We start from the raw sequence: 15,549 nt of genomic DNA on the forward strand, positions 1-15,549 counted from the left end.
ACTACAAAGAGACATGTTTTTGCAACAGAGTCTGGCAGCCGTGCCAAAGTGACGGCCACCACCCTCTCCCAAGTCAAAGCCCCGAACTCCTGCAGCATTCCCTCTGTGGGATCGTTCCTGTTTACGGGGACTCCCACAAATACTGCCTGGCACCAAGACTGGGACTTTGCATTCGGAGAGAGGGGCCTGCAGTTTTCCATGGTGTGGCTGGATACGTGTCTGTGGGGTTGTGGGTCCAGGAGCAGGCAGGACCAGAAGCGGGATGGGCAGAGCCCTGGGAGGTGGGAGCTCGTTCTTGGGAGTTGCACGAGGCACAAAAATTCCAGAGCATGTCTCCGCCTCAGCCCCTTCAGGATATCCTGTCATTCAACCAAGACATATATAGAGTCGAGGGTGGCCAATTTCACCACGACCCCTGAATTGGCCATTTTTCCTGTCTCGAGGCAGTTCTCACATATCATCTGCTTCAATCCAGGAAAAAGAGGGGGAAGGATTTGAACGCAAACACTGAAATGAAAGAGAATTCACTAGGAGTTCATCCGACTAGGTGAGAATAGCTGAATAGTTCCGACAGGTGCCTGGAGCCAGAAGGAGCAAATATTTTCTCACTATGCTACAAAAGTTCATGCTTTTTCTTCTTGGATTGGTGGTACAAAATTTCTGCTCCCCGCCTGAAACTACAGAGCAGGTAAGATGAGACTCGCATTTTTGTTGTTGTTGTTGTTATGTTCACGGTATGTTAAAAACCTTTTTGCTTTCCTCTGTTGTGATGGGTAAAGGGTACTCTCTGGACTTCATAAAATAAAGAGAAAGGCTGCAGAGAATAGGATCCTAATGGTCGTGAACCATCTTTCCAAAGGTGAGCTCACCCAGTTGGTTCTATTCCTACGCCAAACCCCGTTGTTAGGATTTCTGACGCTCATGCTAATGTTCCTCTTTCCATTGCAGATGTTGGTATCCCCCTGGGGCAGGGGGGTTTCTTTTGTGTTAATAATTCACTGTGAATTCCTCCCATTGCATCATTTTGAATATAGAAAATAACCACGGCTGAAGACAGATGAGCAGACAGATGTTCTAGGGAGTTGTAGGTGATGTCTGGTTGAGAAACAGTGTTACAGAATGCATCGGGAACTCATCCCTTCTAGCTTCCACAGAGTTGTAGTAGAAGTACCCAAAGGGGTGCCTGGGTGGCTCAGTTGGTTAAGTGTCCAACTTCGGCTCAGGTCATGATGTCACAGTTTGTGGGTTGGAGCTCCATACCGAGCTCTATGCTGACAGCTCAGAGCCTGGAGCCTGCTTCGGATTCTGTGTCTCCCTCTCCCCTGCTCACACTTTGTGTCTCTCTCTCAAAAACAAATAAAACATGAAAAAAGAAAAAGAGGGGTGCCTGGGTGGCTCAGTCGGTTAAGCTCCCAACTTCGGCTCGGGTCATGGTCTCACAGTTTGTGGATTCGAGCCCCGTGTCAGGCTCTGTACTGACAGCTCAAGAGCCTGGAACCTGCTTTGGATTCTGTGATTCCCTGTCTCTCTGCCCTGCCCCTGCTCACGCTCTTGCTCTCTCTCTCTCTCAAAAATAAACATTAAAAAAAATTAAAAAGAAAGAAAGAAATAAAGAGAGAGAGAGAGAGAGAGAGAGAGAGAGAGAGAAAGAAAGAAAGAAAACGAAAAAGAAGTACCCAGGGTGGTAGGGTCAGCATCTCTCGTGAAACCCACTGGAACACCAACATCTCAAGCAGGCTCACGTGAGCTGTCTTTTTTTTTTTAACAACATTTATTTATTTTTGAGACAGAGAGAGAGAGAGAGAGAGAGAGAGAGAGAGAGAGCATGAACAGGGGAGGGTCAGAGAAAGAGGGAGACACAAAATCTGAAACAGGCTCCAGGCTCTGAGCTGTCAGCACAGAGCCCGACGCAGGGCTCGAACCCACAGACCGTGAGATCATGACCTGGGCTGAAGTCGGATGCTTAACCGACTGAGCCACCCAGGCACCCCTCATGTGAGCTGTCTTAATAGAGCAAGTTGGGTATCAGATGTGCAGCTAGGTCAGCCAAAACGAGGGGTAGGAACAAGGCAATCTGAGTGATTTATTTAAAATGCATTCCCCCAGGCATGATTTCTATTCATCATAAAACTTAAACATGATTCTGCATCTGAGCCAGGCAAATATTTATCCCTACCTACTCGACGCCAGTTGGATGTCCTCTGATAATGCTTTTCACGAAAATGCTGGAAGCTAGCATAACGGTTTCGTGCTCCAGCTTAGAGGTTTGAGAGTGGTGAGTTTGAACCGTGGCTCTCATATGTTTGTTTATCAACTATGTCTGAGGACCGGTCACTGTGCTCCACAGCCTACTAGTGGTCCAAGCCTGAGCAGGTTAATTCATCTCTCTGAACTGCAGTTCCTCCCCTGACAGTGCTCCACAAACAGCCAGAATCATCATCTTCATTGTCATCATCACCATCAGCAGCATGGAGTGCTTGCTTAAGTGCAGAAATCAGGCCTTGACCAGGGTTTAAAGCTGAGTTTGCTTTTCAGAGGAGACTGTATAAGAGACCAAATAAGCCATTCCATTTGAAAAGGACAACTTGAAAGTCAAGAGATTTCTTGAAAAGCAAGTATTAAACCTGACCTTTTGAAAAAGAAAAGAAAAAGTAATGTCCTTCCATCCGCTTATCTAAGTGGGAAAACCTAATATAAAGAAAAGCCGGTTTTAACAGATGTAGAGGCTTCATGGCCATTAAAGGGAGTTGATTCAAACTCTAGCTAAGGGTGGCTTTTACTATTATTCCATAAAGAATATTCCAAGGCTATTTTGGTTCATAATGATCATCAAATGAAAGCTGCCCATAAAAACAGATTTTATTTTTCTATGTGCCATTGTACAGCATGCAGGGAAGAGGAATAAGCTAATCAAGGAATCAAAAGACCTAGGAATGCAAGCTGGTGCAGCCACTCTGGAAAACAGTATGGAGGTTTCCCAAAAAACTAAAAATAGAACTACTCTACGACCCAGCAATTGCACTACTAGGCATTTATCCACGGGATACGGGTGTGCTGTTTCAAAGGGACACATGCATCCCCATGTTCATAGCAGCACTATCAAAAATAGCCAAAGTATGGAAAGAGCCCAAATGTCCATAGATGGATGAATGGATAAAGAACATGTGGTACATATATACAATGGAGTAATACTCGTCAATCAAAAAGAATGAAATCTTGCCATTTGCAACTACGTGGATAGAACTGGAGGGTATTATGCTAAGTGAAATTAGTTGGTCAGAGAAAGACAAAAATCATATGACTTCACTCATATGAGGACTTTAAGAGACAAAACAGATGAACATAAGGGAAGGGAAGCAAAAATAATATAAAAACAGGGAGGGGGACAAAACAGAAGAGACTCATAAATATGGAGAACAAACAGAGGGTTACTGGAGGGGGTGTGGGAGGGGGAATGGGCTAAATGGGTAAGGGGCAGTAAGGAATCTACTCCTGAAATCATTGTTTCACTATATGCTAACTAATTTGGATGTAAGTTTTAAAAAATAAAAAATTAAATTAAAAAAAAAAGGAATCAAAAGACCAAAAGGTTACAGTGTGGCCTTGGCAAGTCACAGAACCTCCCCTCACCTCAGTTTTCTCCCCCCTAGAATGGGGATGATGATACCTCCCTGTTTATCTTCAGCATAGTCAAGATCAAATTAGATGATGCTCTTGGAAGTATGCATAACCATAAATTTCTCTGTAAAAATAAGACTTCTTCTTATGCAGCCTTTATATATTTCAGTAAATTTAGAAGTAGTTATGACATTCTCACCACCCCTACCTAGTGCTGGCTTGTGTGCTATTTGTGGATGGGAGTAAGTAAGAAGTAAGAGACAGGGTCCCCTCCCACAGGGATTTTTAAATGGAAAACAAAGACAACAAAATGTGTTCCACTGGCCAACCACATGAAGAGAAGAAGTTGAGAAAAGGAAGAGAGATGGGTGTGGTTTTGTGGAAATAGTGTCTTAAGCAGGGGCTTGAAAGATGAAGTTTGGGGAGCCAAGAGGAGGAAGAAGCACGTTTCTATCAAAAGAGACAATAAGCAAAACACAGAGGTGGGGACAGAGAAGCATTACAGGAGCTAGCATTTACTGCCTAAAATATTCCAGATACTGGGCCAGGCAATTTGCACATATCATTTAAAGGTCTCCGTAACCTGGAGAGTGATTATTTGCACCTCCCCCTTACAGAGGATGGCAAAGGGTGAGGAATGCATTCAAGACTGTACACTTAGCAAGATACAGAGCTTGATTCCAATCTTAGGTTTTTTGACTCCCACATTTTGTCTCTCTTCATTGTATGAAACTGCTTCTTCTTAAACTTTATGGGAAATGAAGGAGATTAGAGAGAGGGGACCAAATCTATTTGGGAGAACCACCACCAACATCTTGGACAATGAGAGATCCTGAAGACAGGGCCAACGTGGGTCTGCATCATTCATACTAGCAGTTGATTCTCTACTGCTTAATGTTGCTAAGTGACTGTTTCTAGTGGGTCTGTTGTATTTCCTACAACTCATTCAATCAACAGATACTTTACTAAGCACTACTATGTACCAGGCAATGTTCTATGTGCTTGGGAAATATTCAAGGACCAAACAGAAAAAGATCACTGCCTGTTGGAGCCCATATTCTAGCTGAATTCTAATCAAAATGTTGCAAACATCTTTGGAGCAGGAACTATATGCTTCGTAACATTTAGCACCCAGACTAGACTATTGCTGTAGAATCAATGCTGAAAGAATATTCTTGAGACCTGTTGATCTATGACCAATTGACCCTAAATAACCACTTTAAAATTTTTCCCATTTGGAAAGTGTACTCTATATTTCAGGATTCCCAATTGGGTAAGTGTATGTAATGAAGTTACCTTGCTTTATTGGATTCCACACTTTAGATCAAGGACAGCAAACAGGTGGTACAAGCAGCCTCCTTCATCACCTACAGCCATGGCAGACATTGCTTGTTGATCCCAACACTCTTTGTACATAAGGTTGAAGGCAACCAGCCAGTCATTACCAATCAACCTGTTGCCATCCCTGTCATTCCATGGACATGAAGCCAATGGGGAAGATTGGCCAACCAAGGTTCTGCTAATGGGACTTGATTTTTTTTTTATGTCTTCACAGGCAAAAAGGTGTGATAAGACATCTCTGCTTACAATTAGGACTGAGTGCCAATCCTGCTTGCTCAACTTAGAAATTAAGTGCCCAGATGGTTACACAAAGGTTACCAATGGCTCCGTAGGGGTTCGAGATTGCAGGTACTCATGAGAAAATAAATGTACTCAAGTCTTGAAATTTAAGAGATTGTGAATCTAAATGGAAACTTCCCATCTCAAAAACTACAAAACATTTCCGTGATTTTCCCTTACTTTAGGATTACATTCAATCCAAACTCACAACTTACAACCTTGCATCTAAAAAATATATTTTTGATTCACATTTCCATACAAAATTGACTATATTGCATTGCACACAAACATTTTCCCCTCATCGTGCCCTTCTTTATTTTTAAAATCTGGGTTTTGTTTCATTTGGAAAGTTTCTAGTCAGAACATGGACTGAAAAGCCATGGATCCAGCAGTCATCTTATTAGCCAGCTATGGATCCTGATACTAATTAGAACCTAACGAGAGAAGACAAAGGAGTTACAGCTTCATACATTTTCTGTGAGCATTGCATTGCTGAAATCCTCTAATGATTCAAAACTCTCATAATTCAAGGCTAATCCTTGCAAAGGAAGACGAGCAGTTTCACTTACCGGCTAATGCAAGCAGCCACACAGCTCAAGTGTCAACACAATGTTCAGTGTACTAAGTCTACTGATTTAGACATTAGATATCTCTCAATGAGCTCATTCCTAATTCAGGGATGAAGGATCAGTACTATTTCTTATTTTGTATAAAATGGAAACTTAACACTGTTACACTATTTTAAATTCATGTTTGCTTAATATGACCACGATATATTCTATGACCAAAATCATCAATTTTAATAAAAGCTTTCTGGGGCACCTGGGTGGCTCAGTTGATTGAGCATCCAACTCCTGATTCGGCTCAGGTCATGATTACAGAGTCATGAGATTGAGCCCTGGGTTGGGCTCCACACTGAGCATGGCACCTGCTTAGATTCTCTCTCTCTGTCTCTCTCTACCTCTCTCCCCTGCTCTCCCTCTCACTCTCTCTCTCAAAGTAAAAATTAAAAAAAAAAAAGCTTCCCAAGACTAACTGACCTAGAATTAGCAAGCATATGCAACAGGTGACCATTCAGGTACCAAAATGGTCACCCATTTTGATCAGATTCTCTTAGGAAGTATATAAAGATTTAGGATTCGAGGTTAAAATTATACAATGGCTTTATTGAAGACCTCTTTGTACTGGCAACTTTTTTTCATGGCCCAGGTGGGCACTTGGTTATGTCCTCCCCACCCTACCATCCCCCCTCCAATACACACACACACACACACACACACACACACACACACACAGGATAAGATTATTATACTCATGCTCTCTGTTGCAGAATTGAAGACTTTGATCCGTCATTCATTTATGCTGAAATAAACCCAAGATTGGCCCCTGAGGGGATGTTTCGTTCTGCCCTTGGCTCTTCCTCTTCCCATCTTTGCGAAGAGATGCCCCTGCCAGTATTCTCAAGCTTCCAGAGGAATTGTCAACTCTGTCTCCATCTTGACGGCCCATAAAGCCAGTAGCTCAGGGACTGGATTAGAAGTACAACCTTAAACTCACCTGCACACTATTCTTAATAGCCCAGTTGAAAGAAATGATATTCCTGGAGAATCGTCTCTAGATACACTAAAGTCAAATCCTGGAATAAGCCATCCATGCAGAGATTCCATCAAAATAGACAATGGTGTTTAGCCTCCATAGAATTGCTATTCCAGATCTGTACCTCAGATGGTATAAAAACTGTTCTAAGGAATTCATCATTACATCTCCCTTGAGGATATTGTGACATATATTGCCCACTACATTACACCACCTCTCACAGAAATGTTTACATATAGAGTCCCTGAAAAAGACATTCTCATTCTAGGCAGTTTGATCCAGAGATCCTGTGCATCCCAGAACCTACGATCTTTTCCTTCTTGTATTAGCTGCGACAAGTGTGACGTCCACCGGTAGCATGTACCCAGAGCCTAACACTATTTCCTTTATCTACCAGCCCCACTTCTGACATCATTTCACCTTTATTTTCATTGTGCTCTGATATTTCACCTTTATTTTCATTGTCATCCATTTTATACAATTAAAGGTAAATCATGATTAAGTTTTATTCTCCCTAGACAGCAAAATTCTGTTCAATCTATGTTTTTTAACATATAGGCAAGTGTAAAGAAATACCTAAATAAAAATCTAGGAAAATCCCACTGCCCAGAGTTAACTGAATTGCTCTGATCATGGGTGTATGTCTTCTCCTTCCTCTCTAAGGTACACCTTTGAAATCAGGAAGTACTCGCTGTCTCTCCCTGGATGCCGCCATATCTGTAGGAAGGACTATGTCCAACCTCAGTGCTGTCCAGGCCATTGGGGCCCAGACTGCATGGGTAAGTGGCACAGCACTTTTCTTGGACTTTGATACTTGATTTTCAATGTCCCATTTCACAGAAAATTGAAAGGAAGGAAGTCTGATAAAAGGAGAGTGTCAGCACCTTTTTTAGAAAATTCCATCTCAGTCTATATGTAGAAAATCTTTCTTGCCCTGTCAGCTTTTACAAAGAAATCTGCTTTCCTCCAGTTAGAGATCTCCCTTTAAGAGAATTCCCTTACAAGTCAGAAAAAAGGGACAATTGAAAGGATATCCATTTTTATAAAAAAGATAACTGATCATAGAGAGGATGTAAGAATTCTGGGCTACTATAACCCCAAGTACAATTTTCTTTAAGGTGAGATTTTATTATAGCATCTCAAAGAACGTAGTTATTGTTTGACAACAGAAATAATAGTTAAATCTACTAAAACTTTAATCTTAAGATGGAATCAAACTCTATAAGGACCAGTTCCACTGTAAGAAAAACTACTAGCCAAATCTGAGCCAATGGTATAGTTAGACTCCTGTGGTCAAGCATAACATTTGTGAGCTAAAATTGAACTTCTATCATGATTAAGGATGTTAACACTCAAGTAGTAACTAGGTCCTTGCTAGGATAGGCAAATTATGAAAAATATCTTTTTTTCCCTTGGATAGTAAAAAATCAGGCATTTTAATTCATGCATTTACCATTTTTCCCCATTTTTCAGCGTAATGAAACATCTCCTTAAGGATCCACTTAAGGAGAGGGGCGCCAAGAAGGCTCAGTTGGTTAAGCGTCTGACTCTTGGTTTCAGCTCAGGTCATGATCTCATCGTTTGTGAGTTTGAGCCCTGCATCGGGCTCTCTGCTGACAGCATGGAGCCTGCTTGGGATTCTCGCTCTCTTTCTCTCTCTGTCTTTTCCCTGCTCACATTCTCTCTCTCTCTCTCTCTCTCTCTCTCTCTCTCTCTCTCTCTCTCTCAAAATAAATAAACTTTAAAAAAAAAGAATCCATTTAAGGAGAGAGATTAGTTCTCTTTTGCTTTTCTTTTTTTCTGACTAAAATAATACAAGCAAATTGCACACAGCTTGCAAAGTTTAGAAAGGTATAGAGAAAGAACAAAATAGCAAAATAGAAACTTCTTTCTGTCACATATAGGAAACCCTAAACGGTTTAGCTCATTTCCCTGGTCTTTTTTTTTCCCATGTGGCTTCTAAACAGTCGAGCCCTTCTTGCCTGATGTTGACACTGCTTTTTTTTTTTAAGTTCATTTAGTTATCTTGAGAGAGAGCAAGCGAGCAGGGCGGGAGTGGGGGAGCAGAGAAAGAGGGAGAGAGAGAGAATCCTAAGCAGGCTCTGCACTGTCAGTGTGAGGAACCTGATGTGGGGCTGGAACTCACGAACCATAAGCTCATGACCTGAGCTGAAATCAAGAGTCAGATACTTAACCGATTGAGCCACCCAGGTTCCCCTTACACTGTTGTTGTTGTTGTTGTTGTTGTTGTTGTTGTTGTTTAAACTAATGATAAAATGAATAATAACTTCCATTTATTCAACATTTCTGACATTAAGCACCAGAGAGGTACTCATCCTGTATTGCCTCCTTTAATTCTTAAAACACATCTTTGAGTTAGACATTTTTATCTCCATTTCGCTTGTGAGGAATCAGAGATTTAAAGATGATATCTTACCAATTTCTTTTGGCCTGATCAATGATAAAGCAAGTTCAAGTTCAGGGCTGCCTGTCACCAAAGCCTGCTGTCTTTCTACTCTGTCCCATTGCTGGAACAGAGCTTATTAAAAAAGAAAGAAAGGAAAGGGAGATCCTCCAAATGTGTTTCTAACTTCCCTCTTGATTGGTAGGTCCCTTTAGCCCTCCCAGTCAATGACTGGGTTATGCTCCTTATCCTGGAAAGGTCAAGGTTGGGGTTCAGGAAATCCTGGCCTTCTCTCTATTGACTGTTCTGTCGAGTTCGCACCAGCATGGGGGCACTGCGTGATCGTGTGTTACAACAGAATCAAGTGATTAACCCACCCTTCCAGATTTCAAGACCTTTTTTAGCTCCAGATGTGATCATGCTCACATCCAGTTCTTAGAGACATCCTGATATGATACAAAAACTTTTAGGTTGGTTTTTCTCTTTCTAACCCACAAAAACTAATCTGATGCTGTTATTGACCAGACGCCCTGTAGACAAGGCTTTGCCCAGGATACGGCAACCAAAGTCAGCATGTGCAACAGAAGGAATGGCAATGTGCAACAGAACAGAACAGAAAGAATGTCCCCCACAGCCAGGGGGACAAAAAGACACTAGTCCTGCTCCCACGTTTTGGCTTGAATCCAGTTCTGTCACCAGGCGAGTTAATTGCTGCCATGCCAAATGGGGGTACAAAGTCCTACTCTACAAACCTGTAGTAATATTGAAATATTAATGTAGATGAGAGTGCTTGACAGAGGGACACAAAGAAGGCACTTTAATAATGTTTTATAAATAAATGAATGAGTAACAGTTAAAACAGACTGTTAATGAAATGAAAGCCAAATAAAGTGGCATTCTTTCTCTGAGCCCTTCTTAAACAGCAGGTAACTCCTAAACATGAGCAGGCAAACGGGATCCAAAATCTTCAGTGGGCTTCATGCCATCACAATGTGCCAGGCGCGAATGGGGCAAGGCTCCTGCCTGCCACTGAGTGTGCACGGTTCCTCGAGGGGTCACACATTTCCTTCTGCTGCATCTTGAGGCCCGAGAAGCAAAGTATTGAAAAGCAGGGACCGGACAGATGGTCATTCTTCTATCCTCTTGTTGGAGCAAAAGGACACTTCCCTTTATCTGCATCTTCCAAACATACCAAATGTCTCCAAAGGCTTCCTTCCTTTAGTTCAGGAAAGAGATAAATGTTCTACTTGGCTGTATATTTCACCTCTCACATTCTGTGGTGATGACAAGTGAGATCTTGCCTATCGCTCGACATTTCCGCAAGGATAAGGCCATTTCAGAGCTGCTGACGTGTGCCCATACATCTTTTTGAGGAAGCCCAAGCCCTGGAATGGCCTTCTTTCCAAGGCAATCATGGCATCCAGTTCCTTTTCAAAGCATCAACAAATACATTCACTCTGGATACCTCTGGGTTACTTCTAAAACTGTTTTAAGAGTGCCTTATTCCAACTAGAAAATAACACTTGTTTCAATTCTGAAAAATCAGAAAACACAAAAAAAGCACAATGAGAAAAAAATTACTCATCGTCTGCTGAAATTAAGAATAAGGCATGAATTCTCACTTGGGGGGGAAGAAAAAGATATGTCATCCTGACATAAGGAAGTTGTTTCTACCCAGATTTAACTTGCTTCTCCCTCATTAAAACTTGTACTGCTCTATCAGATCAGCACATAGAAGTCTTTATTCTATAGCACAAAAACATATTTTTAACGTTGAAACAATCACATTTCAACAGCCAATATCCTACTTGAGAGGAAATAGATTTTTTTTTTATTGGAACATCCCAGTTCTTTTTATTCCACCGTGAACATTAACTGATTTGGGCAACAATTCAAAGTAATGGAAAAAGAATGCAGGCAAAAGGGTTACACAGAAATTGGACTGTGGCCAAAACAACCTGATTACTTCAAAGGGAAATGGTCTTGATTCTTCTTTTTGAGGTCAGCGTCATCAAATTCTGCACATGCATTTTTTTCTTCTGCTGTATTATTTGTGTTTGCAGATCTCTTTCTTTCCTGTTCTATGTTTCTTGCCATTCACTGCACAGGTTGTAAATAACGGACTTCTACAGATTTGAAACCAGTCTTCTAGGCACATTCCTTTCGGCTTTGAGTGAGAAATAAAGCTGCGTTCACACGAGGAACCTATTTCACATCAGTTTCCCAGGGAGACAATTTCAGTCGGAGCTATAAGTGGTGCATATTCTCTGCCTGAACACTGTGAGCCAAGCTTTTAAACAAAGGTGGTCACGTGACGAAGTAGGCATTTCTGGTGTTCATTGGGAGAGAAAATTACAGGGAGGACTTTGGCCAAGATCTTGCTGCCCAGGAAGTTTATTATCTTCCTTTAAAGAAACAGAACTGCTGATGATTTGCTGACAGCTTATAACAGGTGAGCCTCCTGCGTGAGGAAAGTCCCAACACAAGAGACCACCAGAGTATCTAGTAACCAACAGGAAATGTGATAATGACTAAAAGAGTTTTATCAGCTATTTGAGCCTCACAGTGCATCAACAATGTGCTCTTATAGCACATTCTGTAATATCTTTTCAAGTACGGTTGCTGAGAACATCAATGTTATCATCTTTATTCATAATGGGGACCTGAGATGGTTGAACATGATTTGAGAAACAAGAATAAAGTTGACACTTTGGCCTTAACATTTTTATTTAAAAACTGAACAAGTCATTTCATAAATTTTGAACTTAAACCGTTCAGTTTAGGATATAAAGTGCAGACCCTTTGCACTCCCACCCTCCGGCTATCTTTTTCCCAAAGTTCCCTCCAGGGTTGGCCAACTCATAAAAATCAAACATTTATTGAGCACCGACTATATGCTGCACATAATCGCATATATAATAGATAGGTCTAGTCCCTACCCCCAAGGAGCTCACAGGTTAATATAAGAAAGAGACACAAAAGCAGACGAGGAGAATCAGTCATACCTGAGAGCCCCACAGAGGACCTGGGGATTGGGAGGAGCTTTGCAGTTTGCCCGAAGGCAGCCAGCTGGTAAGTGCAAAGGGCATGTCTCATGGGAGAGACCCAGCTCTAACCCGCTACTCTCCCGTTTCCCCAAATGACTGCTGGTTTTGCCAAGTCAACTACTGGGAAAGCTGCCTGCCTCTCTCTAGCCTTCTCCTAGAACACTTGCTCCCACCATTAGCCAGATGCCTGTCGCTGCCTGGAGTCGATGCCATGACCCCTGGGCTCCCTCTCGTTCTAACCTTTAACTGAGAGGACATGTGGTTTTACAGTAAGATGGCTCACAGACCTCAAAGTCGGATCGGCCTCTGGTCCCAGCATGCCCCATACTCTTGTTCTGGGACCTTGCAAGTTCCTTACTCTCTCTGTAGGGCTATCAGATTCAGTAAACGACAATGGAGGACACCCAGTTAAAATAATTACAGAGAAATAACGTACATGCATAGTGTTTGGGACATACTTATTCTAAAAAATTATTCATTGTTTTATCTGCAATTCAAATTTAACTGGCATCCTACATTTTATCTGATAAACCCTTCCTTCGGCCTTAGTTTTCTCATCTACAAAATGGAAATAATGATGCCAATACAGCTACCTCCAAAGTCGTGCTGAGGATTAGGTGAGCTCATACATACATAGGACTTAGGATGTGCCTGAAAGATGGCAGGTATTCAGAATATGCTAGTTACCATGTCTGTCTTTTGTGGCTCTCAGATCACTGGCTGGCCTCTTTATTCCAGCGGATGTGTCTTGGTTAGATTTTTTATTCTAAGGTACTGATCTTGTACGCTCTGGCTTCGTGGTTCAGGACTCGAAAGCTTGAGTCAGGCCTGACTGCAATGCCCATTCCAGCACTTACCAATCATGTGATTTGGGGCAAGTTACCTACCTCTCTGGGCCTCAGTTTTCTTATCTATGACCTGAAGATAATGATGATGATAATGATGTCAACAGCATCCGTGCCTTCCTGAATTGTTGTGAGAATGAGACTGTGCATGTAAGGTACTTAGTGACAGTAAATCCTCAACGAATTCTGTCCGTCTGTTGTCAGGCTGATAACTCACAGTGCTGGCAGCCTGGTTGAAGATGTTCCTGTGTATCCCAGTTTTTATGTAGCTTGTGGCCCTTAGGTCTATTATTTTTCTTCCCACCATTGTCTGCCCTTCTGTGGACTCTATGGGCCACTCTGATACCTCAGGCCAAACCAAAGGCCTGCTCTTCGGAAATGTGGGGAGAGGAGCCTGGGTGGCTCCGTCGTTAAGCATCGGACTCTCGGTTTCAGCTCAGGTCATGATCTCGAGATTTGTGAGTTCAAGCCCCACATCCCAGAGCCCGCTTGGGATTCTCTCTCTCCCTCCCTCTCTGCCCCTCCCCTGTGTGTGTTCTCTCTGTCTCTCTCTGTCTCAAAATAAACAAATAAACTTAAAAATTTTCAAAAACAAAAAGAAATGTGGGGAAGGTAAACATCAGTCTGCGTGGGCTGCTATAAAAGAATACCATTACAACAGACATTTATATCCCACTGTTCTGGGGGCTGGGAAGTCCAAGATCAAGAGGTTACAGGGTGCCTAGGTGTCTCAGTTGGTTGAGCGTCCAACTCTTGATTTCAGCTCAGGTCATGATCCCAGGGTCATGGGATCAAGTCCTGCATTGGGCTCTGTGCTGATCATGGAGCCTGCTTAAGATTCTCTCTCTCTCTTTTTCTCTCTCTCCCTCTTCCTCTGTCCCTCTCCCCCTCTTGCACTTTCTCTCTCTCTCAAATAAAAAAATTAAAATTAAAAAGGAAATTAAAAAAACAAGATGCTACAGATTTGGTTCCAGGTGAAGCTCTTCTGTCCCCACGAGGCAGAGAAAGAGAAAGTGCTCTGGTCCCTCTTTCCCTTCTTAAAAGGACACTAGTCCCTTCATGGAGTCCCCACCCTCATGATCTCATGTAAACCTAATGACCTCCCCAAAGCCCCACCTCCAAGTGCTATCCTGTTGGAGTTTAGGACTTTAGCATATGAATTTGGGCTGGCACAGACATTCAGTCCATAACTGTAAGGATTCACCTTGGCCTTTAGCCCATGGATCACAAGCCACTGGAGACAGGGCTGGGCCAGGATGATATACCTGCTAAGAGAAAGCCTTCCCTCCTCTACAGAATATGTGATGTTGAAGATCAGGAAGATTCCAAGGAGACAGCAAATTAATACTCAACCAGTAGATGCCTTCACCCACAGGCAGACACCCAATGGGACCTGAATAAAGTGAGCTGCTCATCTCAATGAGAAGTATGTGTTGAGACACCTCTTTAGAAATAAGTCTAAAGCACTGAAGCTGGCCTCACCAGCCCCTTCCTGCCCATAGCAACAGGAATGAAGGCCCCTTTTCTGTTCAGGCTAAATCTCATTTCACCTTCTTGTGAAAACACAAAGAGAAAACATTAACAGCTTTGAAAATAATTGTAGGCATTCACTGAATCTTGATTACTTAATTAAATGAATGATTTGTAAACACATTTAAACCACGGAAAATAATTTTAAGCCGTCCACATAGAGAAGCACAATTCTGAGCCTTTAAAGTCAGAGCTCAGTGGGAATTGCCATCTCCAAGTCTGACAGCCATATGACCTCATTAACGGTCCTAACTGAGGCCCTACCTTGCTTCCACATCCTCTTAGGTAAAATGGCTATCGTTAACACTTCGTGGGGTGAAATGCCAAGGGCACTACATGTGATGTAATTGTAAACCTTGGCATGTCATCCAAGGCATAGACTGCTAACAATAATAATGAAAAGAACAGCACAGAAAGGAGACAAAACCAAGTCAAGTTGGTCTTTTTAAGACCGACATCTGGCCCATGAAGGTGTTCAGTAACAGTCTGCCAAATGGTGATGTGGCCCTGAAGAAACGCTTCCTGAGCATCCTTGTTCCAGAACTATACTGAAGTATTCAGATGAAAAGGTTCAGAGATCAAAGGTAGAAAACTGAAAGACTTTAACCATGTGTTCAAGAGTAGCCCTTTCCAATTCTACTGTCTTCCCCTGTTTTTCTTTCTGGTGAGTCTAATCATAGAAAAGGACATCTCTAAGGACTAAACAGAAGTCAGGTTTCATTGTTTATTTACGGGGACATTGACTACATTTTCTAAACCTAGCATTAGGGCACATAATGAGCTAATGGATTGTTTTCTTTTTTTCCTTTTTTTTTTTGAAGTTTATTTATTTATTTTGAGAGAGACAGAGACAGTGCGAGTGGGGAGGGGCAGAGAGGGAAGGAGACAG

General features: G+C 42.2%; 1 protein-coding gene across 8 annotated transcripts in view; it reads left to right on the top strand.

Annotated features, from left to right (window-relative positions):
* Positions 1–424: 424 nt before the first annotated feature.
* Positions 425–15,549, top strand: part of STAB2 (stabilin 2) — a 165,017-nt gene continuing 149,892 nt past the window's right edge. For all 8 annotated transcript variants that reach the window (XR_007153854.1, XR_007153855.1, XM_047865901.1 and 5 more), the window contains exons 1-3: positions 425–688; positions 5,174–5,307; positions 7,498–7,613. Coding sequence is in view for 6 of the 8 variants with exons in the window: in XM_047865901.1 (XP_047721857.1) it covers positions 611–688; positions 5,174–5,307; positions 7,498–7,613 (328 nt within the window). In the remaining 2 variants the exon portion in view is untranslated. The remainder of the gene's footprint in view (positions 689–5,173; positions 5,308–7,497; positions 7,614–15,549) is intronic.

The sequence above is a fragment of the Prionailurus viverrinus genome, chromosome B4 (assembly GCF_022837055.1).
Source record: "Prionailurus viverrinus isolate Anna chromosome B4, UM_Priviv_1.0, whole genome shotgun sequence".
In the NCBI taxonomy this organism is placed as follows: Eukaryota; Metazoa; Chordata; class Mammalia; order Carnivora; family Felidae; genus Prionailurus; species Prionailurus viverrinus.